The sequence below is a fragment of the Eublepharis macularius genome, chromosome 1 (assembly GCF_028583425.1).
Source record: "Eublepharis macularius isolate TG4126 chromosome 1, MPM_Emac_v1.0, whole genome shotgun sequence".
NCBI classification, from domain to species: Eukaryota; Metazoa; Chordata; class Lepidosauria; order Squamata; family Eublepharidae; genus Eublepharis; species Eublepharis macularius.
Window position 1 is genome coordinate 182794388 of NC_072790.1, and position 26461 is coordinate 182820848.

General features: G+C 43.4%; 1 protein-coding gene across 1 annotated transcript in view; it reads right to left on the reverse strand.

Annotated features, from left to right (window-relative positions):
- Window positions 1-26461, reverse strand: part of DNAH14 (dynein axonemal heavy chain 14) — a 447800-nt gene that overhangs the window by 356945 nt on the left and 64394 nt on the right. The window contains exons 17-19 of the mRNA XM_054972406.1: window positions 19647-19892; window positions 19004-19125; window positions 17152-17323 (exon numbers count right to left, since the gene is read on the reverse strand). Of these exons, the coding sequence (XP_054828381.1) occupies window positions 17152-17323; window positions 19004-19125; window positions 19647-19892 (540 nt within the window). The remainder of the gene's footprint in view (window positions 1-17151; window positions 17324-19003; window positions 19126-19646; window positions 19893-26461) is intronic.

Consider the following 26461-nt stretch of genomic DNA (forward strand, 5'->3'; position numbering starts at 1 on the left):
CCCCATTTTACTTTATTGGGAGAGAGTACTTCAGGCAGCAGCAATAGGCTTTGCTGTAGGCCACAGGGGTGAGATGTAGCCATCTGAGTGCTGGATTAATGCATACTTTATTACTACTGGCCTAGTATGGTGGATGCTGGTAGCCCTCCCCCCCCCGTCTAGGCTTTTCCCTCCCCTGCCATTACACTTACTTGGGAGGGAGTGTTACCTACAACAATAGCTCGGCCAAAGGCCTTCAGGCAGCAGGGTCCATTTTATGGGAGGGCTTGGCAGTTTATTCAGTTGTGTATGGCCATTTTGAGAGTGGCACCTGGGGGCCTGCTTAGCCTCCTGGCAGTAGCAGCCATGTTGTGAAGGCATCTACAATATGTCCATTTTGAGTGTGGCATTTGTGTGGCCTGATTTACCTCCTGCTTACTGGCAGTAACAACCATTTTAGTGGGGCTTTTGCAGCTTGCCTGTTCTATGGTGGCCATTTTGAGAGTGACACCTTTGCTTAGCTTTCTGGCAATGGCAGCCATGTTGTGAAGGCATCTGCAATATGCATAGCACCAGGGATGGCCATTTTGAGTGTGGGCTTTGTGTGGGCGGATTTGCCTCCTGCTTACTGGCAGTAGCAGCCATTTTAGTGGGACTTCTGCAGCTTATCTTGTGCTAGGGTGGCCATTTTGTGAGTGGCAACCAGTGGTCTGTTTAGCTTCCTGGCAATGGGCCATATTGTAAAGGCATTTTCAATATGCACAGCAGCAGTGGTGGCCTTTTTGAGTGTAGGCTGTGTGTGGCCTGATTTGCCTCCTGTTTACTGGCAGTAGTGGCCATTTTTGTGGGGGTTTTGCAAGTTATCCTGTGCTGGAAGTGACCATTTTGAGTGTGTCTCACAGTGGCCTGCTTAGCCTCCTTGCACTGGTGCCCATTTTATAGAGGCCTCTGCAGCCTTACACAGTGTTTGGGATGCCATTTTGGGGGTGCTGTGTTCCTATTGGGCTTTGAAGTTCTAACCACAGTCATTTTAGAGTACATTACTTTACTGTATGTTTCCATCATGCCACCCAGAAAAGGGTAGTAGCCATGCTAAGGGCAAGCAGCCAGCGAATAGGCCTCCTGCAAAACGGCCCTGCAGACTCTGCCTGTGAGGATGATGAAGCAGCCAAGGAGAGGAGGGAAATACTGCTATCAGTGTGTCTCAGTCAGGAGGGCTGAAGCAGGGTTAGGCCCAGCCCCTGCAGGCCTCCAGTCTATCTAGGCTCCCTCGCTGTTTTCACTTTATTTGGAGAGGGTACTTACTGCAGTGAAGGCCTGGTTGAAGCTCGGGTGGAGGGGGCTTGCAGTCATCTGAAGGGTGGTTTGCTACACACTTATTTCTACTGGCTTAGCAAGGATCTACAGTCCCAGGGTGGTGGCTGGTTAAACCCCTACCCCTTTTCCCTGCCCAGTTTGCAACCTTTGTGGGCCTAAAGAGCTGGTTTTGTTTTTTAGGTTTTCTCACTCAGGCCAACTAATGGCATGCTGTGTTGTTGCAGATGTCATGCAGTGCACCGAAGTCTATGATGTGATCTGATCTTTCTACCAGATTAGCACAGTTGATGGTCAGTAGCAGATCTGGCCTAGGCTGCTGTAATCCAGTCATGTTGAAGTGACAGTGGATGTTACTGACAAGGTAGGTAAGTCCAGTGGCCTCTAGTGCCTGGCTGTGGGGGCTCCAAGGGGTCAGGCGACAGTCTCTTGACTCCCATGTTTAGGATCCTGGGTTGTATCACCTTGGGTCTTGCCTTTGGGTTTCGCAGTTTGGCCACCGGGTTGTTACTTGACTGAGTACTAAAGGGACAGTCATACAGGAAGCAGCATGTTGGGGGTTAACTTTCCTCTTCAGGAAGCGGAGGAGAAGGATGAGGTGGACCTGAGGAGGGGACAAGTAAATGAGACTTAAGAAAGTTTACTGCACATGGGCCAGTCGGCTGTTAGCCGGCCTTTCTTTATGGGAGCTCCAGCAACTGGCAGAGCACCGAGCCTTATCTCCAGGGTGTTGGCACCTAGAAGTGTCCTTGGAGTTTCCACTGCCTTGGGGCCCAATGGCTTCTGGGTTTAGTTCAGGGGCACTGGTGGGCTGAGCAGTGGCCCATTTACCAGTCAGTACAGGAGTCTTACTATAAACCGTATATGATTGGAATTTTCCAATCCTCATGGCAGTTGGATTGTGGGGGAGGGAACTATATAACCCCTCAGCCCACTTCATGCGGACAATTAGGCAGTGGTGCCCATACCTAACCCTCTTTCATCCAAGTGGCATAGGATTTTGAGGAGGGTTCTGGAGACTGGTCCTGGCGTTTATGTTTTAAGGTAGAGCCCGGTCTTGCCTGCCGATGGAATGGGACAGCTTGTCCCTCGGATTTCCTCTGAGCTATGCCCCCAGGGAGGGCTATTGATTTTTGGCAACCGGGTGTGGCCGGCAGTCTCTAGGCTGGGGTACCAGTTGGTCTGTAGGAGTTATGGCTGAGCTGGTGGATCTCTCCCAGTTATGAGGGAGTGGACTGTTAGGGGCCTTGCCTCATATCCAGTGGCAGCCATCAGGAAGCTTAGGTGCATTTAGGTTCACCAGTAAACCTCTCGGTTTGTTGTACGGCCAGGCGGCTTCCAGGGTCACACAACATTAATGGTGGGCATGAGAGTTAGATCCTGAGCGTTAGCACAGTGATGACCCAAGCCCTTACGGAAGGGTCTGGTTGACTCCGCATTAGCCATGGGGAAAGTGATGGCTGAGCTGCTATTTCTGTTTGATGGGATGTGGGGTCCTTTGCCTCACTCCTGGTCATGCACTTGGGGTAATGAGCTGAGCTTCCCATGGGCACGACCCTTCCATTACAGGCCCAGCAGATGTGCACACATTGGCAAGGAGGCCCAGTGTGCTCAATGGGAGGAGCAGCCCCCCACCTCATGTACTGGTCATTCACTTGGGCACTAATGACCTTGGCTGCGGGGCATGGCTGTTCCGGTATAGGCTCACACAGATTTGCACACATAAACATGGTGCTCGTGAGCTGGAGAGGGGAGGGGCCTCCATTTCATGTTCAGGTCATTCACTTGGGTGGTATGACCTTGTCTCACAGGGCATGGCCCTTTCCTTACAGGCTCACACAGGCTTGCAGCACCCAGGCAAGAAGTAGCCTGATAGTTTGAGGGGAGGTGCGGACCTCCGCCTCACGTCCTGGTCATTTGCCGCGTGGTGTTGACCTTATCTCACAGGGCATGGCCCTTTCCTTACAGGCTCACACAGGCTTGCAGTGCCCAGGCAAGTAGTGGCCTGATGGTTTGAGGGGAGGTGCGGACTTCCGCCTCACGTCCTGGTCATTCGCCGCGTGGTGTTGACCTTGTCTCACAGGGCATGGCCCTTTCCTTACAGGCTCACACAGGCTTGCAGCGCCCAGGCAAGTAGTGGCCTGATGGTTTGAGGGGAGGTGTGGACTTCCGCCTCACGTCCCGGTCATTGACCGTGTGGTAATGACCTTGGCTTACTGGGCATGACCTTGGCTGCAGGGCATGGCCCTTTCGTTACAGGCTCACACAGGCTTGCGGTGCATTGGCAAGTAGTGGCCTGGTGTATTGATGACTGGTCCTCAATGTTTCCATGTTGGTGTAGTGGGAAGCTTGGGACTCTTTAGCCCCTGTGAGGGCTAGGTAAAAGGTCACAGAGCCATAGAGAAAGCTTTGGGGGAGGGTGTCATGAGTCAGCCCCAGCCCCGACTGGCCACCTTATCTAGTGCTTCAGAGTCCTCCTCAGAGTCCTCCTCAGAAGATGAGCAGGAAGGGCCAGCAGGATCTCCTCTAGAGTCGGAAGCCCCTGCAGAAGCTATTGGAGAGGAGAAGCAGTCAGAAACCACTGCTGCTGCTCCAGAGGGAATTCAGCAAGAACAGCCTGGAGCTTCTGCAGAGACTGTCAGGGATGAGGAACAGCCAGAAACCTCCACAGAGGCTTTAAGAGACAAAGACTCCCCCAGGGCAAGAGCGAAATCTGAGCCTCTGGGGCCAGCTGAAAGGAGGAAACTTAGAGATAAGGCAGCGCTCCTAGACAGGCGTAGGAGTGGCCGTCTGCAAGCACAACGCCGGGCTGAGCTGTTCGAGGGAGAGGCAACAGCTGTCCCTCATTAGGACAGCAATAAAGGAAGACGCTGAGGAAACCAAGCGTGGAAGCAACTCAGCTCGCCACTCCCTGCTACCTGGACGTTCGTGTACCCTGCTCTACTGCTTGCTTGGACTTTGACCTTGGCCTGCTTACTGACTACTCTTCTGCCTGCCCCCCTCTCTCTCTGACTGATAGCCTGACCCTGACACCTGGCCTGACTCCTGGACCCTGGTTTTGCTGTCTTGTAATACTGAACTCCTGCCTGCTGTGTTCAGCCCTGCAGTACCAGAGAGCCTCCTGCCTGCTGTGCCCAGCCCTGGGTGCGACACAGGGTCTGGGCATTTATTTGCCACACCCCTACATACTAGGCTGAATTTGCCAACCTCTACCGAGGTAATGGGGGTTCACTTGGCCACTGAAGGCAAGGACATCTTCCTCAATGACCTACGGCAAGGACTGAGGTTGGCACTAGGCCACCTGTGGAGCGCTAGGGCCTAAGCAGAGGCTTGGCCCTGGCGGTGGCAGAAGACAGTTTGGGAATATGGAGCGGGCTGGTGAGTACCCTAGGCGCTTCTCCACTGATGGGGAAGAGGGGTCTGCCAGGAGCGGATGGTACTGCTTGTGACGGCTGCCATGCTGCGTGGGCAGACTGCCTTGGGGAACCCCATGTACAAGTCCTTCCCTCACTGCTGTACGGCTGAGGCTTAGGAGCTTGAGCTGGGGGGATCCATTTTGTCGGCTGGCTGGGTCTTAGCCATCCATAAGATGGCTCGCACATGGGGCTTCGGGGCTCGCCCAGACAGGTCAAGGTGGAGGTCCAGGGGTGACCCCGTGGCTTGACCTGTACCGCTAGTTGGCCCTTGCCGTATTAATGGTTGATGTTATGTTTAATAAAGTGGCCCTTTAGTTCCAAGCCTTTTGTCTGTCTCATTATTCCGACTAGGGTGGCAATATGGCCCTTCCAGCCAGCAGCTTCCACTGATAAGGCTGAGGGCCACTCTTTGGCTCCCTGGAAGGAGAAGGAGACCGAGCATTTCCATGGTATCTGGGTCTCAGGCCGGAGGGGCAGAGAAAGGAGTCTTATGAGGCAACTCCGCCCAGCCAGCTGGCAGTTGCTCTGCATGCTCGGCCCACCCACCTCACCCTGTAGTAGTGCAGGACTAGCTGGCTGCTGTTGCCAGAGCCAGGTAGGAATTTTTTCCCCCTTTTCCCTAATAGGCATGGGGAAGAGGCGTTTTTTTGCCTACCTTGTACTGCTTGCAGAGGTTTGAGGTAATTGGCAAGGTGGAGCCACCTTAGGATAGTCACTGGCAGGAGACAGTTTGGGAATAGGGAGCGGGCCAGTGAGTACCCTAGGCGCTTCTCCACTGATGGGGAAGAGGGGTCTGCCAGGAACGGATGGTACTGCTTGTGACGGCTGCCATGCTGCGTGGGCAGACTGCCTTGGGGAACCCCATGTGCAAGTCCTTCCCTCACTGCTGTACGGCTGAGGCTTAGGAGCTTGAGCTGGGGGGATCCATTTTGCCGGCTGGCTGGGTCTTAGCCATCCATAGGATGGCTCGCACATGGGGCTTCGGGGCTCACCCGGACAGGTCAAGGCGGAGGTCCAGGGGTGACCCCGTGGCTTGACCTGTACCGCTAGTTGGCCCTTGCCGTATTAATGGTTGATGTTATGTTTAATAAAGTGGCCCTTTAGTTCCAAGCCGTGTGTCTGTCTCATTATTCCGACTAGGGTGGCAATACTTGTACAAAAGTATTGAGAATTTCTTTTGTTTTAAATTGTAATTTCCCTTTTGCGTCATATATCTGTTTAATGATTTTGGATGATTTTTTCTCTTTTATTTTATGGGATAACAACTTAAGTGATTTGGGGTTATTGAACCAATAGTTTTGCTTGACATATTGAAGGTTCTTCAAAGTTCTGTTGGTTTCAATTTACGTTGAATCAATAAGTTTTTATATGCCTTTTTACTACCAGTTTTTTTGTGCTTGAGTTCTAGCAATTTGATGTTATCAATTAATTCTTGTTTTATAGCATTTCTTTTCTTATTTAATTGTGATGATAAGGAAATTATATGACCTCTAGTAACAGTTTAAATTGTATCCCAAATGATGCATGGATTTACATCATTTGTTGTGTTTTCTTTTATAGCCAATTCAGTGTTGTTGCTGATCTCTTTAATGGCGCTTTGGTTGTTTATGAGTGTCTTATTTAATAACCAGTGCCTTTGCCTCAATGATTCTTGGGAAGACATTAGATCGCAGCTAACCCAGGCATAGTCTGATATTGCTATGTTACCTATTTCAGATGAAAGTAACCTGTTTGTTGTTGTATTTGAGACTAGGATATAGTCTATTCTAGTATAAACATCATATTTAGGTGAGTAGTATGTGAAATCCTTTTCAGTTCCATGTAAATGTCTCCATGTGTCTGTTAGAAAGTTATTATCCAAAATTTCTGCTAATTTAGTATTTTCCCCTTATATTTTTTGTTTTTGGGTTTGGAACGATCTAAATTAGATGTATTGTCAAAGGCTTTCATGGCCGGAGAACAATGGTTGTTGTGGGTTTTCCGGGCTGTGTTGCCAAGACCACGGCAATACAGCCCGGAAAACCCACAACAACCATTGATCTAAATTAGGATTTATTATGTAATTCAGTTCCCCCCCCAAGATCAATTCTCCTTCCTGAAAGTTAGCTAATTTATTAAGACTGTCTTCTAGGAAGGGTATTTGGTCTGAATTTGGGGCGTATATTGAAGCTAGAGTGTAAGTTTGTGTGCCTATTATGCCCTTTACGGAAAAAAATCTTCCTTTAGGATCACTCGAAGTGTTTTGATGCTGGAAAGTAATGGATTTAGAGATTAATATAGCCACTCCTCTTGCCTTAGAGGTGCCTTTTGCATGATATTGGAGATGAATCCAATTTGATTTTAGGTTTTGACTGTTTGTGGGATGGAGGTGAGTTTCTTGCAGAAATATGATATCTGATCTTGTTTTAGCCAGATTTGTAAGGATGCGTTTTCTTTTGATGGGGTTACCCAAACCACGAACATTATAAGATGTAAATTTAATATTTGATGACATACTTGCTCTAATTAATTAAACCAATGGATTTCTTAATTATTTATGTTGATTAACTGTTTGTTAGTTAGTAGTGCTGTCTCAGAATAAATTAATACAATCAGGATTAAGAGCTTTTATTTTTTTCTTTTATTGGGGGGATGCCAATTTATGAATTGTTGTTAATATAATCAGCTGTAACTAAATGGTAGTGTTGTGTTTCCCCTAATCAATTTCCCTCTGATTTGATTATTAATTTGCAAATAATGCTCTTGAATTATTTAATGGATTTCTAATTTTATGACAGAACTTGCTAGCTTTATGAAATGGATTTTTATACTCAAGGATGAACTGTAAATATTAAATATTACAAGTTTGATAAAGTAGCAGTCCTCAGTTCAAATATATTTTTGTACAATAAGTTTTATATATAGTCTTTCTCTTCCAACCTTGGCTGGAGAGGACACAGATTGTTGCAGTAATAGCTATTTGAATAGAATAGGTTTTGGGTTTTCCTTAAATACAAGTATCAAGTATGCTTAAACGAATCAAAACTATATAGGTTTCTTTGTTTTCAACTAGTGAAAATTTAATTAACTTGAATAATGAAGTTAGCTTTATATAACTTAACAATTTCCCTTGTTCTTTTCCAAAGTTCCCCTTATCTCTCTTCCTCTCTCTCTATTTTCTGCTTGTAGATTCAGCTAAAACAGAGTAAGAGAGAAGGTTCTGCTAATGAAGTGTTTTATTCACACTTCAAATATTAGTAGAAAATAAAAGAATATATATGAAAATAGTAGGATAAGTATATAATTATATGCTTGTATGTATGTGTCTACTTATAGTGTTAAAGCTTCACACCAAGTAGCTTAAATAAATTATAAAAGGGTTTGTCCAATTTCTCTATCTGCCTTCCCCTTTTCTCTTCCCCCTTGTTCCTTTACTGTTTCCTTTTGTCGTTAGCTTAATCAAATTAACTAAATCTGTTTATTTTTCCCTTTTCCCCTCCCTATCTCTTTCCCTCCCTTCCTTTCCCCTCCCCCTCCCTAACCCACTACACTTTTCCCTCAAAATCTTAGGTAACTATATAAGTAAGTTTTAGAAATTACACCCTCCCTCTAATCACGATCTTCCCCCTTCCCTTAATATAATCTGCTTTTCCCTCTCACAGAGTTCTTGGCTATGAAGGTGCTATAAGCACTGAAATAAAAATCAATTCCAAAGTCTCCCCCTCCCACAATCCCTCCCAGCTAATTAATACAAACTGCACAAAGTTGAAGAATAAATTCCCCTAAGCCCCTTTAGCTAGTGTGTTTAATTCACACACTAGTTTGGTATGCACCAAAACTTACCGGGCTTAACTAATGGGAGTTACATTGAAAGGACCGAACTTCCCCCTTCCCTTTCTTACCCCGCTATTAGTTTTTAACAAGAAAATGTTATGATAGTGCTTCCATGAGCTTATTATTTCAGTTAATTTTCAGAGTCAATTGTCCCTTATTGGTATCTTACTTCCCTTCTGGGGAGATGAAGCTGATGACTGAGGAAATTTCCGTTTTTGAGAAGGCTTGCTTGTTTCCATCGGTTCTTCTAAGTTTAGTTCATTCAGCATTAAGGCTGCAGAGTCTAGATCTGAAGCGATGAGGTGACGGCCTTTGTGGAAGACCAGTAGTTTCGTGTGGTTCCACCATTTGTATTGGATGTTGGCTCTTCTTAAGGCTTCTGCTGTTGGTTTTAGCTCTTTTCTTTTCTGGAGAACTTCAGTGGGTAGATCGTCGTATACGTGAATTGGAGTGTCATTAAATAGTAAAGAGCCTTTTGATCTTGCTTCGCTGATTATTTTTTTTCTAATGATGGGATCTGGCACCTCAATTATGATGTCTCTCGGCGTGCTCCTTTTTTTATGCTGGATTGCGGATCCAAAGCGATAAGCTTTAGTTACAAATTGAGATGGTCCTTCTTTAATGCCCAGTAGTTTAGATAGCCAAGAATTTAGTGTTTTGGCTACATTCTCGCTTTCCATAGCAGACTCTGCAATTCCACGAAGCTTGAGATTTTTATAACGAGCTGACACCTCCAGGTAAATAATTCTCCTAAAACTCCTGGCGTTCTAGTTTGCTGCAAATGTCTCTCACGTCTCTTTGAGACATGATGCTGAGTTCCGTAGCATTTTCAGCTGTTTGATTTGTCTTTAGCAGTTCCAATTTGATTTCAGCTAGCTGTGTAGTCAGTGGCTGAATGAGCAGCGTCATTTGTTTGAGCAGATTTTGTTCCAGTTTTGCAAACTGTGCTTCTAAAGAGTGATCAGTGGGTTTTGCTGCTGCATTTGCTTCCAAAAGTTTTCCGTCGGCCATTTTAAGTAGCTCGGCCTTGCTGTGTTCTTGGAGCTCAATCTGTGCTGTGCTGCAAAAAAACTGCTGGAGATTTTTTGCTGATTTAGGGTAGTTCTTCTTTTCCCCCTGCATCTGCTTTCTCATAATATATTAAAAGGTAAGCGTTATCAGCTGTTTTCGGGGTAAAAAGGGAGGGAGAAGAGGGAGATCTTTCAATGTGTGTCCATACCCAAAGACTCCGATCGTTTAACTCCACGGATGCCATTTCTCAAAAAAGTCTGAGCGGAAGAATGGATTTTCTTTTTTTAAAAAAAGAATTTTTATTGGATTAGAAACATATAATAACAATTATAATCACATTCTTTAATTTTTTCTAATTCTAACCCCCTCCCTTTCCCCCCCTTTTTATTGACTTCCAACAGTTTTCCAACCCCCTATCCACTTTCGCTCTACTCCTTCATATTTATTTTATTTGTTTATTATAAGGATTTTTTGAAAGGAATATACACTCAGTTATGTTGTCCATAATAAGATACTCCCATAGTTTATTAAACCAGGATTGGATGGGTGGTAGAGTTTTTGCTTTCCAAAATTTCAAAATGATGGCTTTGGCAGCTACCAATATAACTGAAATAAGCTCTTTACGTATCACCAGAATCTCTGAGTCTTTCCATAAATTAAGGAGGATAACTTCAGGGCAAAAGGGAACACACTATCCTGTGATTTTGGTGATCATTTTAAGTATTTTTGACCAATATTGAGCTATTAGAGGACACAACCACCAGCAATGGAAATAAGATCCTATGTGCCAACAGTGGGGATCGTATGATGGGTTGATGTAATATAACTTAAAATGTGTGAGATACCATCTATATGGGACTTTTCTGAATGAGGCTCGGATGTTGATAGCTTTAGTTGAGCAAATTTTAGAGGATCAGATTTTGAACCATTGTGAAACTGGTGTATCACATTCCAGTTGCCACCTAGTTTGGTACCTAGATCTTTTGCTCCATTTTCAAGAGCTTAATAAATTATGTATAATAGAAATAAGACTTTTTTCTTTATTGAACTGCATAACTAAAATTCTTTCAAAGTCAGTATAGCTTCCTTTCAAGTGGGTTTGGAGTAACTGACTGTTAACTAAATGATTCAATTGTATATATTCAAACCATGGTAATTTATGAACACTTGATGATTCTAACTGTGTTTTAGGAATCAGAGAACCCTTATTGGTGACGTCGCAGCGTCTAGTGAGATTAAGCTGTCTCCATAAAGGGAAAGCATTTTGCGAGTTACTGGGAGTGAATCATTCTTGGTTAAGGAAAGAGGAAACCAGAGAGATCTTAGGGGCTAAAATTGTTCTATTAATGTCCCAAATTAACAAGGAGGGGTGTAAAAATGGGAGTGTTCCAATTGATTTTGGTCTGTTTTGAGGTAAATTCCAGATCAGATCTTCTATGAGTATAGAACCAAGGGTATATTGCTCAATTGTAATCCAATCCTTTAGGTGTCTGGATTTAAGATAAATTATAATATTTTTCAATTGTACAGCTTCATAATAAGTAGTAAGATCAGGGAGACCATATCCACCAGTCTTTGACGGGTGAGACAAAATTGAAAAACTAATTCTGGGTTTCTTATGGTTCCATATAAACAAATTTAAGCTTGATTACCAAGATTTTAGATTTTGCTTTGACACATAAATTGGTACATTTTGGAAGAGAAAAATAAATTGGGGTAAAATTATAGTTTTTATTAGATCCATTTTGTCTATTCATGTGAAATGTTGCTTAGACCAATTTCTAAGTAAGGTGCTAACTTTATTTTTTTTTTTTTATCTGTGAATGTTCTGTTTATTTTTTTTTTATTATTTTTTTTATTTTTCATAACTACAAAACACTACACCAGACTATCACAAGGAAAGGGGAGAGGGAAGGGACAAAGGGAGGTGGAAAAAGAAAAGGGGAGGGAATGAACTACAAACACTAAACACTACACTTCAATGTTTCCCTTCATACTGTCGTAATACAAAAATAGCTCCATAGAATAATGATGGAGTGGTTAATCATACAGAGAATAAACATTTCAAATTCTGATTAAACTTTCCTCCCCCTTCTAGGTCCCGGACGCAATTCTCTCTGTGCAACTGCTGTTGCGATGCTCTCCTCCTCCCCCCCCCCGGCTCCTCCTTTTCTTCGTTCTTGGTGCAGCAGAGTTCTGGGTTTTTATTCTCAAAATCCTTTAGTTGATCTTCTGATAATATCTTATAGGCCTGATCTTTATATCTGAACCATATTCCTTCCGGGAATAACCATTTGTACTTTATTCCATGGTCCCTCAGAAGAGCTGCAAACTTTTTATATTTAAAACGCCGTTTCCGGACTAGAAATGGAACGTCCTTCAAAATCTTGACTTTCAAACCCATAAAGTCCAAATCCGCATTGTATGAGTTATATAGGATGGTGTCCCGAATCTTTTTAGATGAAAAGTCAATAATGATCTCACGAGGCAACTGTCGCTTTGTTGCATATTTTGAAGAAGCCCGACGGACCTCCAAAATGGCGCTTTTAACCTCTTCTTTAGTCGTCCTCGCGGGTGTTGCCAGTAGTTCCGAGACCAAATCCCACAGATCCTCATTTTCCTCCTCTTTCACGTTTTGGAGACGCAAAATTGTCTGCGTTCGTTCCACCTGTAGCCCGATCAGCTGGTTCTCCACCAACTTCAGCTCCTTTTTTGTAGCCTTCACAAGTGACGCACTTTCCAGAGCAGACTTTTCTGCCCCCCCCCGCTGCTGCCTTAATGGTTTTCACCTCGCTTTCAATTAAGCCCACCCTTTGATCAGTTTCGTTCAGCTTGTCAACAAAGGGTTTTATAGCTTCCACCACCGCCCTGCGCACCAACTCTTCGAGCGACTCCCCCTTCTGCAAGGTAGCCGAGATTGACTTACCGAGAGTGGGACTTTGCTTCTTTGCTGCCATTTGGGGGGGGGCGCCAACAAAATTCTGGAACTCAACGAAGGGGAAGAGCGAGTCTTCTTCAGATCAACCTCTCCTTCGCAAACGCTTGTAGAACAGAAGGGATTCGCTTGTTTACAGGCTTCCGCCTGTTTCTTTTACTTGCCGTTTCTCGTTGCCCGGCGGCACTCGAGGCGCCGCGCACATCTGCCGGCCTCCATAGGGACAAACGGGCAATTCCCCCCCCCCGCATTGATTTCGGGGAGTTCTTCCCGCCGCGTCCCGGACCCTGGCTCCCTCCCTGGGAGTCCTGGGGGCTAATCCTTGCGGATCAGCCGCCCGGTCAGGGTGCCCGGTCGTTTCCTCCCGGACCAGCCGAGAGGAGCGTCCGGCATGGCTGAGAAAACGAAACCGACCAGTAAGGTGCTAAATATAGTAGCACATGCTTCATAATTATATTTGAAAAAATCGCTTAAATTTTCTGGGATAGAAATGCCCAGATATTTCCAGGGTTTCCCCGGCCATTTATAAGGAAACACCTCTTTTATGGCCATGCAAGTGGCAGAGGTAACCTCCATATGTCTGTTTTCATGGGATTTATAGAAAGACCCGACTACAGCAAATTTTTGCAAGATTAGATTCAGGGCTTGGAGAGATGAACTCGGGTTTGTGATGTATATTGCGAGATCATCTGCAAACAAACTCATTTTGTAATTTTTATTATCCATTTGAACACCTTGTATTTTAGGGTCAGATCTGATCGCCTCTGCAAGCAGCTCGATAGAAAGTGCAAAGAGCAATGGGGGTAGAGGGCAGCCTTGCCTGGTACGTCTTGTAAGTTAGAAGTCATTGACTCTTGTATGGGCTTTAGGGCATTTGTACAAACCCTCAATGGCATTAAGAAACAGGTTACCAAATCCCATGTGTTTTAGTATTTTTAGATAGGGTACTTCCAAACGATCAAATGCTTTTTCAATATCTACTGCTAAAATTAGAGATTCAAATTGCCAATCTTTACAAAATTTGATAATATTTAAAGTTTTTTTATGTTATCAGCAATAGACCTAGTAGGGATGAAACCAGATTGGTCTTTGTTTATATATTTACTAATTACATTATTCAATCTAGAGGCCAGGATTGATGTGAAAATTTTTGCGTCTGGATTAATTAACGAAATAGGACAGTATGATTGGGGTTTAGTTGGGTCACTATGATTCTGGATTCAGGCCAGGTATCAGGAAGCTTGCTGGTTTGTAGGAAGATCTGGGAAAACCTGGATTTTATGCTCATCAAAAAGAAAAAAAACTTCAAAAGGGCATCCTTAAGCACTTTCTGTCATGTTCTGAAGTCGTCAAACTTAACAATTATGTCTCTCCGTCTTCTGGAGTTTAGAAGTGGTGGTGGGCCCTCCCTATAGGCATCAATGAAGGGAATGATTCCATCCTCCAAGTGTAATGATGCAGCCAGCCAAGATGCCCAAAAGATAGAGAATTCCTCTTTTTCTTCTGCATGGTCTGCAAAGCCTCTCAGCCGCATATTATTGTTTAAAGATAGTTTCTAAAGAGGAGATTTTATTTTGTATAGATGTTTCATTCTTTTGCAAGTTCCAAATTTCCTCCTGCAGGGTTAAACCCAGTTCCATGGCTGACTCAGCTGTATTGGTAGTTTCATTGAGTTTATGATTAAACTCTTTAAGTTGATTAGAGAAGGAATCCATGAAAGATTGCATTTTGGAGGAAAGTCTAGCTTCTAGCTGGGATAAGCATTCAGTTATGACCTCTTTTGTGAGAGCACCTGCTTTCCTTTTCCCTTTGGCATTAGCGTCTTCTGCTAAATCAGGATTAGGGCTTCCTCATGGTGAGTCAGTGGTAAAATAAGCTCTTACCGATTGCATTTCAGGTTTTGCTGTTTTATTTTTACCCCCAGTTTTGCCCATGGTTAGAAAAAGGACTGCTGATTGACGTCTTATTTAATGCTGCAGCAGGGGAGAGGTTCGGGAACCTCAGCAGTTTGCATCCGCCATCTTCCATGGTGCTCTGTCCCCCTCAAAAAGATCCTTAAGTGTAAGAAAATGTTGCTGGAAACCAAGGTCAAGATAATTCATACTATGGTATTACCCATTACCAGGGGTTTTTTCCTGGGAAAAGAGGTAGCGGAACTCTCAAAAGGGAAATGAGGAAGAAACACACAGGATTCTTTGAAATAATATTATTTTCACGCACTATTGCCAAGAGGTGCCAGAACTCCGTTCCACCACGTTCCCGCTGAAAAAAAGTCCTGCCCATTACTATATATGGATGTGAACAATGAAGAAAGTTGACAGGAAGAAAATTGATTCATTCAAAATATGGCATTGGAGGATAGTTGTACAGCTGAACCATGCACTCTCCGTCCTCTGGTGAAGTCAAGGGTAAATATGGCCCTGACATCCCATGAAATGGAGGACCCAGCTAAAATGTTCCTTACATGAAAGCTCATTGATCCTTCTAGATTCAAATATGCTTTGGAAGATTTTAGAATTCCAAACACAGGCTCTGTTAAAGTGGTGAAGCCTGAAACGTGAAGCTCCTTGAAGCTATTGACAAGATTGCGTTTTGCCGACCTCTCCCATCCTTGCAATAGAAGCCAACCCCTTGGTTCATAGCACAGCTGGGTTATCTAAAGAGGGCTGGAAGACAAAAACACTGACAGAAAACTCATGCTGAATCCGATAAAGCATGCTGCAAAGCCCATTGGAAGACTTACGAAGTAGCGGTGATAGCAGTAAAGAAACATTTTTCTGCAGCCATTACATCAGCTGGTTCATGTTCATCCCAACTGTTTAAGATATCTTAACATCTTTTGATTCCTAAATCTGAACCCACATTGGCTCAAGAACAGATAATTAGCTGTGACACCTTTGCAAAGTGTTTTGCTGATAAAATAGATTGAATACACTCTGATCTAGATGCCAGCTGTAATACAGGTGAAGCAGAAGTAATGTTTAACACACCATTTGGCCCACTTCTGAATCATTTTGATTCAGTTACAGTGACAGATATTGACAGAATTCTAGCATCTATGAAGACCACTACTTGTACACTAGAACCTTATCTGCTGATGTAGATACACTCCCACTGCATAATTCAATGTTGCTAAAGATGTCATGTTAATTACTTATGGTTTAACTCAAAAAGGTTTAATTGATGTGTTTGGTTTTATAGTAGTTTTCAAATTTGCACCTACCGTACCCTATTGTATCTATTTTCATTGAATGTCCTATCTATTGCTCATAATGTATTTTTGCTCTTGGAATGTTGTAGCTATTGGTTATATTGTATTCACTTGCAGTATGTAATCCACTTCACTGGAAAAGACATTAAACGTTTCTGAAGTATTCTGTTCAACAAACAAAATTTACTTTGGCTTTCCTTTTCCTGCCTACCCACATACCAACCCTGCCTGTTGAATAAACCTGCTATTATCTTTTTGAACTTTACTTAGCCTCTAGTGCCATTTCATTTTAAAGAAGACATGGGCTTCTGCTTTTCACCTACTTAATTTGGGCTGGGATATAAACCAAAAATATATACGTTCTTGAAGTGTGGGATAAAAGGAATTCTAAGTACACCCAAATACATGCTACCAAGGGCTTCCCAGCCCCAGCAAACAACCTTGTCAGTTTTAGAGGGAAAATCTGCCTCTCACTGGGGGAGTGAGTGGGCCAGCATGTTATAGATGCCAACTGAGCAGAAGCCTGGAAAATTACCAGAATGTGAGTCAGAGAGGCTTACTGACCAATGGCCCCCTCCTTGCCATAAAGAGATGCATAACTTAGGAAAATGTGGCTCCCAGGAAGCTCCTGACTCATCATACCAATGCCCAGCCTTACTTCCCCTCACCAATCTACCCTAATCAAAACTATTCAGCAAACCTGTTAGCTTTTCCATCTGGTACTCAAGAAGCCATCAAGCATTATTCACACCTATAGTCCACTTCAGATATAGCCATTAAGCTTCTCCAAACTCTATTGTCCACCTCTGGAAACATCCATCAAGTCATTGTTTTGAGGTAAAGACATCAGCTTGCTCCAGGAAGCATTTCACTCTATATCTGGGCTCCCTAGCCATGTGTGTGTGTCTTGGGATCCATTCATACACCCCCAAATTTATTTTGGCCTCTTTGTGAAATGCTGGTTGTTTTACTGCCTCTGTGGACCTCTATCTTTGTCACCAGTAACTATCACCTTCCCCAAAACTGCTTTCTCCCCCTTTCCACCCTAATTTTTTCATTAGCCTTGTACGTGTGCTATGTGTGGTTTTCTGTACATTTGTCCTTTTGTTTTTTGTTAATAAAAAACCTGTCCAGTTGAACATCTGCCTGATTTGTTTGAGAGTTCTCTAAGGGAATAATCCCTGTAAACATAGATGGAGAATCCCAGTTACCCCCTCTCACTTGTCTCCTTTAAAGCTAATTCCCCCAATTAATTCGGAGACCGCCTATTTGGGCAACCCAATCCACAGATGGGGCCATGTTGAGAATGAGATACACTGATAATATACACTGAACATCTTACTGCTGGATTTGACTAGAATTTATTTAAACATCTTTACAAGAAATGTAATGAAGTTGTAGCCCAATTTCATCTCAATAATTTGATTTTCTGTGGGAGCTCTCCACTGCAATTTAGGAACCATGAATGTTACCTCGAGAGACTTCTGTATTTTCTCCAGATGAGCATTGTTGGTCTGCATCATTTCAAGAACTCCTATAGTTGTAGCTGCCCTAAGAGCATTTGGATGCTCTTCTGTACGTTTCATTAGCTCTTTAAATTTGTTATCCACTTGAGAGAAAAGATTAGCCTCTGCTGGAAGCTGCCTGTTTTCAAATCATAAATATTTTAGAGAATTTTTTCCAAAAGATAATTCCAAATTTCAAATGTGATGGTTGCCATAAACATGAGGCACAACTGGAGCCTGATTCCTTTCTCCACCAGCCCCCTGTGACCTCATTTTGCTCTATTTCCCCACTTCTTTGCAGTGTCCTGTGATGTGTGGCACGTTATCCAAGAGGTTCCTTCACCATCTCAGCATTTAATTTCAGGGGGTAATGGAAGCTGCTGGGAGAAGGGGAAGACACAAAATGTCTATATCTGTGAGAATATGATCATTGTAGTTTATAGAACTTAATTGGACAGGAACAGAAGTTATGAAGCAAATTCATGGAAGTTATTTTTCATCAGCTTCCTTCTCTCCCAGCAGCCCCTAGATGCTGCTTGTGAAGGCTGAGACACCCAAAACAGTAACAACAACAACAACAATAACACACCAATATCTGGTTGATACTTAGGTCTCCGGCAGAAACCGGTATCAGCTTAGCAAGGCCAATCAATGATAACATGTGACCTCTGCTTATTGTTGATTGTGTTTTGGATATTTCAAATAATAATAATAATAAATTATATACCACCCTTCAAGAAAACATAACACCCACTCAGAACACTTTGCAAAGTATGTTATTATTATCCCCACAACAAACACCATGTGAGGTGGGTGGGGCTGAGAGAGCTCCGAGAAGCTGTGACTGAGCCAACGTCACCCAGCTAGCTTCAAGTTGGAAGAGTGGGGAATCAAACCCGGTGCTCCAGATTAAAGTTCCATCACTCTTAACAACTACACCAAACTGGGACAGGGAACTGCTAATTTCCCTATCCCAAGCTGTCAGTTTCGTCTGTAGAGAAAAGGGGGATATCACTTCTATACTCCAGAGCCCAAGATCTCACTTTGGGGTGGGGAGAAACAGATCACTTCTCCACACCCTAGGTGTTGGTTTGGGTTGCAGAGAAAACGAGCAGATTGCTTGGGAGAGAAATTATCTCTTTCTCCTCTACCTTTTGCAATAGAGAAATTAGAAGCTAATTACTTCTGATCTCCCAAAGTGCACTGTGTAGTTGTTTTTCTGAGCAGGGCAGTAAATCAGAATCCTGTTCCCAACTGATCCCCTATCTACTGTAAGCTGACTTCTGGTTCCCCCTGAAGTTTTTTGTATCCCAGAACAAGGTTAGGATATGGGGAAGAGCTTTGAGATCAGAACCCCACTCCCAGCTGATCACCTGATCAAATATGAGTCACCTTCTGACCAACAGGCAGCTGCACACTTGTTTAGCAGCTGTTCAAGTTACTTAAAGACAGCCTAATGACAGCTGTGTCAAACATGACATGTTATGCCAAACAGGTTCACTGCAAAATCTTTCGCATCTCTACACTGCAGAACAGGATATATAATGACTACCTAAGGACAATGGAGTTTTCAGGGCAAGACATCAGCAGAGGGGGGTTGCCATTGCCTGGTTTTGCATAGCAACCCTGTGTCTTCCTGGGTGGTCTCCCATCCAAGATCTAACCTTGGCTGACCTTGCTTAGCTTCCAAGCTCTGATAAGCTTGGCTAGTCTGAGCTTTTAGGCTGCTAGACCAGGATATAGCCTGTAATTTTGGCTTTCATATGACATCTTAATTATTTAGTTATAGGTATGACTGTACTGTTGCACCTAATCATACCTTTTTATTTCTGCAGCATGAAAGATCGGTTCAAGGTAAACCCAATTCCTTTGACAAGTCAACCATTCCCCCATGGTAGAAGAAAAGAGGCTCAGCTTATGATCCCAAGAATCCACAAGACTCTGTAGATAATAAATAACAACAAAACCCCAAGCTGATTCTCCCTGTATACATTTGGCTCAGCAAAACAATCTCTTTTTTTGTGTATTAAAGGTGGCATAATTCAGCAAATCTGAAAAGTTTAAAGTACTGGTTTTCAATGAGTAGACTGTGATCTACAAGCGGTTCACAAAATTGTACTTAAGGTGGGTCAGTCCAGACATACCATGCTCATCATTTGGAGACCAAAGGAGAAGGATTAACAAACAACATAAGACAGAGAGATAAAGTTAGAGAGATAAGAGATAATTTAAGATAGATTAGAGCAATAATTTAGAGAGAAATAACATAAAGTATAATATTTCATATAGATCCCATGATCATTGATTGTAAAATGTTGGTCCTGAGTTCACAAAAATCTATTGGTTTAAAAAGCCTGTTCATTCTAGGCTCTGTTGGATTTTCAAAATGAGAAATAATAATCTAAAATGTTAAAACAACTGAAATATTAAATTCTCATGAAATGTTTCCAAATGAAGTTTACCTTAATTGGTCCAATGAAGCAAGAGCCTTTAATTGTTGAAATTGTAACCTGAGAATCTTCTAATAGAGCCATTATATCTTCAGCAGATGAAATAATGGAAGTAGTTGATGTTGCGGTGTGATATGGAGACAAATGAAAATCAGTTTTGTACCAAAGACTAATGATCTTTTTCAGCATAACTTCAAGCGTCACTTCATTAGTAGCTGTTAAAGATACTTCACTTATTTCTTTTCTGTATCGAAGCATCTACAGGTGGGGAAAAATTATCTGTTTAGTTATAACATTTTAATCACAACCTTTAGTCATAAAATATTGCCAAGACAACTAACAATTGTCATAAGCGTTATATAAAATAATCAGATTAAGCAATAATCTATTAAGAAGTATTACATGAAAAGAAGAACTCTGGTGAATCAATCTAAAGTCCATCTAGTTCAACATCCTGTTTCCTAAAGTAATAAACCAGATGCTCCCAGAAACCTCACACTTACTTCAAGGATCTCAGTGTAGCTCTCTACTTCCCATTTTTACCTTACAACTAGAGGCAGGTCATGCTGAAAGAGTGTAACTGGCTCATGTTCATTCAGTGAGCTTCATGACCAAGGGCTCAACAACATATGACACTGGATGTTTTGAAAAATCAAAAAGAGTCCAGTAGCACCTTTAAGACTAACCTATTTTATTGTAGCATAAGCTACAATAAGCAAACTGATCTCCATATCAGCTGTTTGCATCTCCATATCAGAAGGAGCTGTTTGCATCTACTCCGCCCTCCCCTCTCCTCCTCTATATCTGACCAGTTTCTTTTTGCCCTCCATGCATCTGATGAAGAGAACTGTGATTCTCGAAAGCTTATGCTACAATAAAATTGGTTAGTCTTAAAGGTGCTACTGGACTCTTTTTGGTTTTTGCTACTGGACTCTCCAATTGAGAAATTACAAGGGTTTGGGGGGGGGGTGCCACAAACTCTAATATATAGAGTGGTGGACTAGGATCCTGGGAGACCCAGGTTTGAATCCTCACTTCTGCATTGGAAGCTTGCTGGGTGACCTTGGGCCTGTCACAAACTCTCAGCCTAGCCTACCTCAGAGGATCATTGTTATGAGAAAATGGAGGAGGGTAGAATGATGTTCTAAGCTGCTTTGAGCTCTCAACAGAGAAGAAAAGTGGGAAATAAATAAATATGTAACAATACCAGAGAGCTCACAGCAGTACAGGAGAGAGGGAATGTATTATTGAACATCTCCTTAAGAAACTTTTTGAGACATGATCAGCAAACACAGTCCTATCTTCAACTAAAGAACGGAAAGCTGAGATAGCCGCCAGTGGACTTTTACTGAGGATGTGGCCAAACCCTTGGATCTGAGACAAAAGGTATTCTAGCATAAGGGCATTTTAGACATGCCTTGGGAGAGGCATTCTGCAAGACTGCTCAGGAAGATAAGTTTTTTCACTTTAGGACATAGAAGTGTGTGTGGATGATTTCCATGCATTGAGCAACAACTCCTGTACTTGATGTGAAAATGTTGAGGCACTATCTGTTAGATGCAAGGTATAGAATGTGTGTGTCATAGTTTAGAATTATTCCCTTGTGAAGTAGCTCTGGAGCCTCTGGAAGTAAGAGGTAATTCCCCCGGGCCGAATGAAGAGCTACATGAACTAAGCCTGTCAGGGAGTAAAACACCAGTGTCTTTGGTATTCTTGAGTGTTGTGAACAGATCCACATGTGGGAAACCCCAGCACTGGAATACAGCCCCTGGATATAAGAATCCCCAACAGACCACTTATCATAGAAGCATAAAACCCTGCTCAATACATCAACTCTGTTTATTGTCTGAGCCAGTTATATGAATCACTTGGAGCTGAACCCCATGATGTATGGTCCTATTCCATATGGCTATCACCTCTGCACAAAGGGGCAAGGAGGCTATGCCGCCCTGTTTGGTGAGGTAGTACTTTGCTTTGGCATTATCAGTTTGCACCTGTATCTCCTTGCTGTGCAGCAGAGCTGTAAAAGACATTAAGAGTATATTGAATATACTTCTAAAAGATTGATACGTAATTCTTTTCAACTGGCAACCATGTGTTCTGTATGGAAACCTCAGCATTATGCAACCCACCCTTCCATAGAAGTGTCAGTTTTGATAATTTTCTGTGGCTGTGACAAGCTGGATTTGACACTGTTTAATAGGTTAGAATCATCCAACCACTATGACAGTGATTTGATTACTCCTCCGAGAATGGAAACTTTGTGGTACTGAGCTGTTTTCCACATGCACGCTTACACCTGTTTTTCTGGGTATTCAATCCACTAGTATCAGATTTGCTTTGGGCCTTTGTAATTCTATCAGATTCGTCAGTGGATGAGCTGAGGACACGTCGGATTCATTAGTTGATCGGCTGAGGACAGGTCAGTTTCCTCAGTTGATTAGTTGAGAAAACATGCAAGGGGTTTTTTAATGCATCAACGTTGCAATGCTGCAACACTGTTGTTTAAAAAATAAAAAAGGAATTTATTGCTTACTGCCAAGGTTAGCATGCACACACAACACACATTTTAGTCCATTCTTAAAATTTCTGTTAGTCATATTCCTGCTGATAGGCTGAAGAAACTTGCAAGTTTTTTTTTTATGCACCAACACTGCAACACTGTTTAAAAAATATTTTTTAAAAAAAACAAAAAACACCCTGGACTGGTTGCTGTTCATCCAATCAGGACAAAAGGGGATAAAGGGAAGGGTGAAAGGCTGGGCCCAGCCCGGCCTCACACCAAAGAAAGCATTCTGCACTTTAAAAAAGCCATGGTTTGACTTCGCTGGAAAAAAAATGGGGGTATGTGCACAGTGAGAAAAACTGCAGAAAACCTGAGGAAAAATCAGCTCTGTTGCTGAGGCAGCCTTTTGACCATTAGGACTTGAATGTGAACTGATACATTAAAAACTCTCAGAAACCAGTTCTATAGGATGCGCATGTTTAGCCTGGCTAGGGGAACAACAGCATGTAAACATGTAGATTAGTTTTCCTCATCGCTGCCTCATATTGCTTAAAAAGTAGGATAGCTCCTTTAATCTTTGTCCCCTTAAGGTGTGAACTGTCATCTGTTTGCCTGGTATGATATACATTCTCTTTTCCATCTGGTTACAGCTGAAGAAAAGAACTAGTCATGGATGTCCTGAAAGAGAAAAAAAATAGGATCAAAATTTTCTAAAATCTTTGTTTTTAGAAATGTAGAAACTATGTGCCCTCCTTACATCTAGATTGTGCCTCTCCCATTTCATCTGGAGACCATTAGGCAGAAGGTCTGCAAGACAACCACTTCTTGGGATACATGCTGGATCAGTTATAAGAATTACTCTACCTTGATGAAAATGCATAGTTTCTTAGTAAACAATAATGTATTCACTTTGCATACTCTCTATGTTGAAGTGCTGTCTACAAAGAAAGCTGTCTTAATAGACATAAAAAGTGAATAGCCATCAGCTCTGGTCATTTAAAAGTGCTTGTGCTGAGACGTTCCTGAAAAAATAAAAAGCCAGAATCTATTTTATCCCTTTGGGGTCTTTCAGTCTCATGATGACTGCAGCTCAAGGACAAAGTCTGCCACATGACATTATATCCCAAGTTAGTAGAAGGCTCACACAGAGCTGGAAATGATCCTGTTGGAATAACAGAGCTTCATTAGCTGTTTATTGTCTATTTCCAAACTGTGATCTGCAGGAACAAATTGTGGGTATGTCTAGCTGGAGATGCCACAGCTTATTGTGCCACAGCACAAAGAAGGACTGTGAAATATGGTCTTCTCAGCCAGAAGGGAAATTCCACAATGAACTCTGCTTTGTAGTCTAACTGTTTTTGAATAACCCTGATTCGGAATAGATACAGGAGCCCTTCTGGCCAATCATTATTTAGGACTTGATTTAATGTACTTGTGGCAATGAAACAGAGAGAAGAATTTGGTTTCTTGATGGTTGTTTAGAGTAATGAATAGGTCAACCTAAACCCTTCCAAAATGATGACAAATTTGCTTGAATGCCCTGGGACAGAGCTGCCAGTCTGGTCTTTCTCCTTTTGAGCCAGTCTGTTGTTGAGCTCTTCATTCATATCACTAGGATCCGGACAACCCAGTTTTGAATCCCTACTCTGCAGTGGAAACTCCCAGCCTAACATACCTCACAGGGCTGTTGTGAGGATAAAGAATGATGTAAGCCACATTGGGGAGATAGGAAGGGTATAAATGAATAAATTAATAAATGTATTTCATTCTGATTGACTAGAGATATTCTGCCCGAGGCAGCCACTTGAGATGTCTCCTTGTGAAGTAACTTATATCTCATTTACCCCTTGATGGATCTTATAAGCTTTCGTTGATATACTGCCTGGGTAAACCAGTATGCCTGTGTCTTATATTTGGTCTCCGGATGCTACTAGTGTCAATCATACTGTTCTGTATTCTAACCAATTGGTACTGTTCTTGGCATCTCTGTGAGTTTCCGTTTCTTGTGCTGTGCTTTGTTCTGATGGAAGTGCTCCTTCACACCTGCCCAAAGAGACTGGTATCTGTGGTGGTTTAGAGATTATTCAGCTGTAGTTCATGTCAGTCATGCTAGTTCCTTATGGATTGTTTTTGGAAGATGAACGTTGCTCTTTGCTTGTCTCAATAACTAGTCCTAGAGAAGCAGCAGAAGTATCTACAATAGGCATGATAAATTGCACCCGGAAGCATATCCTGGCAGGAAATTAGTAGTTATACCAGGTAAAGAGTTATTGTTGATCTCTTTATAGTACTTGGATAAGGTACTTTCTTCTTTCTCCCCAGGGAGTTATCAAGCCTCTTGAGGATATCAGGACTCCAAGATGCTTTATTTGCTCCAGAGAGTATTCTTTTCCTAGTTGATGAAGCATTTGTTCTGATGCAAGATTGAGATGGTAATGTATCTTCTATCCTTTGAGGAGCACTGTATGTACTGTGTCATACAAGATGGTACTTCTTCCCTCCTCTGAAAATGGTGAATGCAGCTTACTTTTTATTGGATGCCTGTGATCTTTCCACTGGTTTAGTTGGTTACCATTGTCAGGGCTTGCCACCGCTGCCACTGGGCGTGGCACTGGGCGGTCTGCTCCTGACGTCATAGGGGGGCCAGGGATTCTGCAGGACCCTGCTCTGTGGAAGGAGGGGCGGTATACCTCACCCAGACTCCCTCTCAGTCCACTCGCTGGCCTGCTCAACCTGGCCTGCTTACCCTCTGCGTCCTCTTTCACCTCCTCCTCCCAGAGCTCTCCTCCAAACCTCCACACTTGCATCGCACCGCTCTTGCTCCACATCATCACTCCCTACTCACACCCACCACCACAGGGCTCTTCCCAGCCAGCTTTTATAGGGCTTCCTTCTACTGTCCCACCCCTCTTCCAGCCTGGTCTTGGGCTGCACCAAGCAGTTGCAGCTGGGGTAGCTGATCTGGCCCCACTGACCAGCACCAGCTGTGCCTTGTTCCCTGGCTGCCCAGCCTCCCTGCCTTGGCTGATTGCTGCAGGCCTGTCCAGCTGCAGTCCCCTGGCTAGCAGCCCGGCCTGCCTGGCTGAGCTGATGGCTGAAGGTGGGTCCAGCTGCGGCTCCTTGGCTGGTTGCCCAGGGCTTCCTGCAGAGTGCCTCCAATAGCCCCACCTGGAGTGGCTTGGCTTTTGGCAACTCCTGGGCCAGGCTACTATTTTCTAGCTGGGGCGTGGCTTTGGGTTGTTGGGGCTGCTGCTGCTTCTCCTCCTCAGGTAAGGTTTTTGGGTGGGTGACTGCTGGGCCCCCAATCCCTCTGCCCTTGCCCCCTTCTGCCTTGCTTAGTCCCCTTTCCTTCCCCAGGGGAGTGGGACTCGCTGGCCTCCTTCTGTCTCCCCCTGCCTCCTGAGGCCCTGGGCCTTTGCCCCTTGCCCCTGGCACAGGCAGGTTCTGGCTCCATTTGCCCATGGGAGGGGTTGACCTGCTGTCCCCCGGCTGCCCCCTCTGCTTGCCAGTCAGACCGGTTGACCTACTGTCTGCTGGCTGACCAGTTGACCTGCTGGCTGCTGGCTGCCCCCTCTGTTTGCCCGTCGGCCCGGCTGACCTGCTATTCCCTCTTGTCAAGTCTGGGGGCTGGGGCTCAGACCCCGGACACCCATTTCAGATCAGAGATGCTTCTGAAGCCTCTAAAGTATGCACTTGCCTTGAAATATTGAAAAGAACATGTTCCCACTATTTTCCTTTTGAAACGTAGAAAGGGCTTTTTTCTTAACCTTTATTCTAATAAAAATCACATCCTGGGGTTTTCCAAACAACTTAGATAAGCCATGATAGCTGATGTTAAAAAGCATAACATATTCTTGAAAATAATTTCCCAGATCCAGGATGCAGTATAACATATGATGAACTTTTATTAACTATTTACATAACTTAAGCATTAGTATTATAGGGAGCAGAGCTAACTTACTGCTTCAGTTAGTTGCTTGTTCTGCTTACTCTCTAATATCTGTGTAATAATAATAATAATAATAATATTTGATTTATATACCACCCTTCAGGACAACTGCCATACTCAGAGTGGTTTACAAAGTATGTTATTATTATCCCCACAACAATCACCCTGTGAGGTGGGTGGGGCTGAAAGAGCTTTGAGAGAACTGTGACTGACCCAAGGTCACCCAGCTGGCTTCAAGCGGAGGAGCGGGGAATCAAACCCAGTTCTCCAGATTAGAGTCTTGCCACACTTAAACACTACACCAAACTCACTCTCATGTTAAGCACCACCCACTTAAAGTTGTGGTGTACTCAACACAGCACAGTAGAGAAA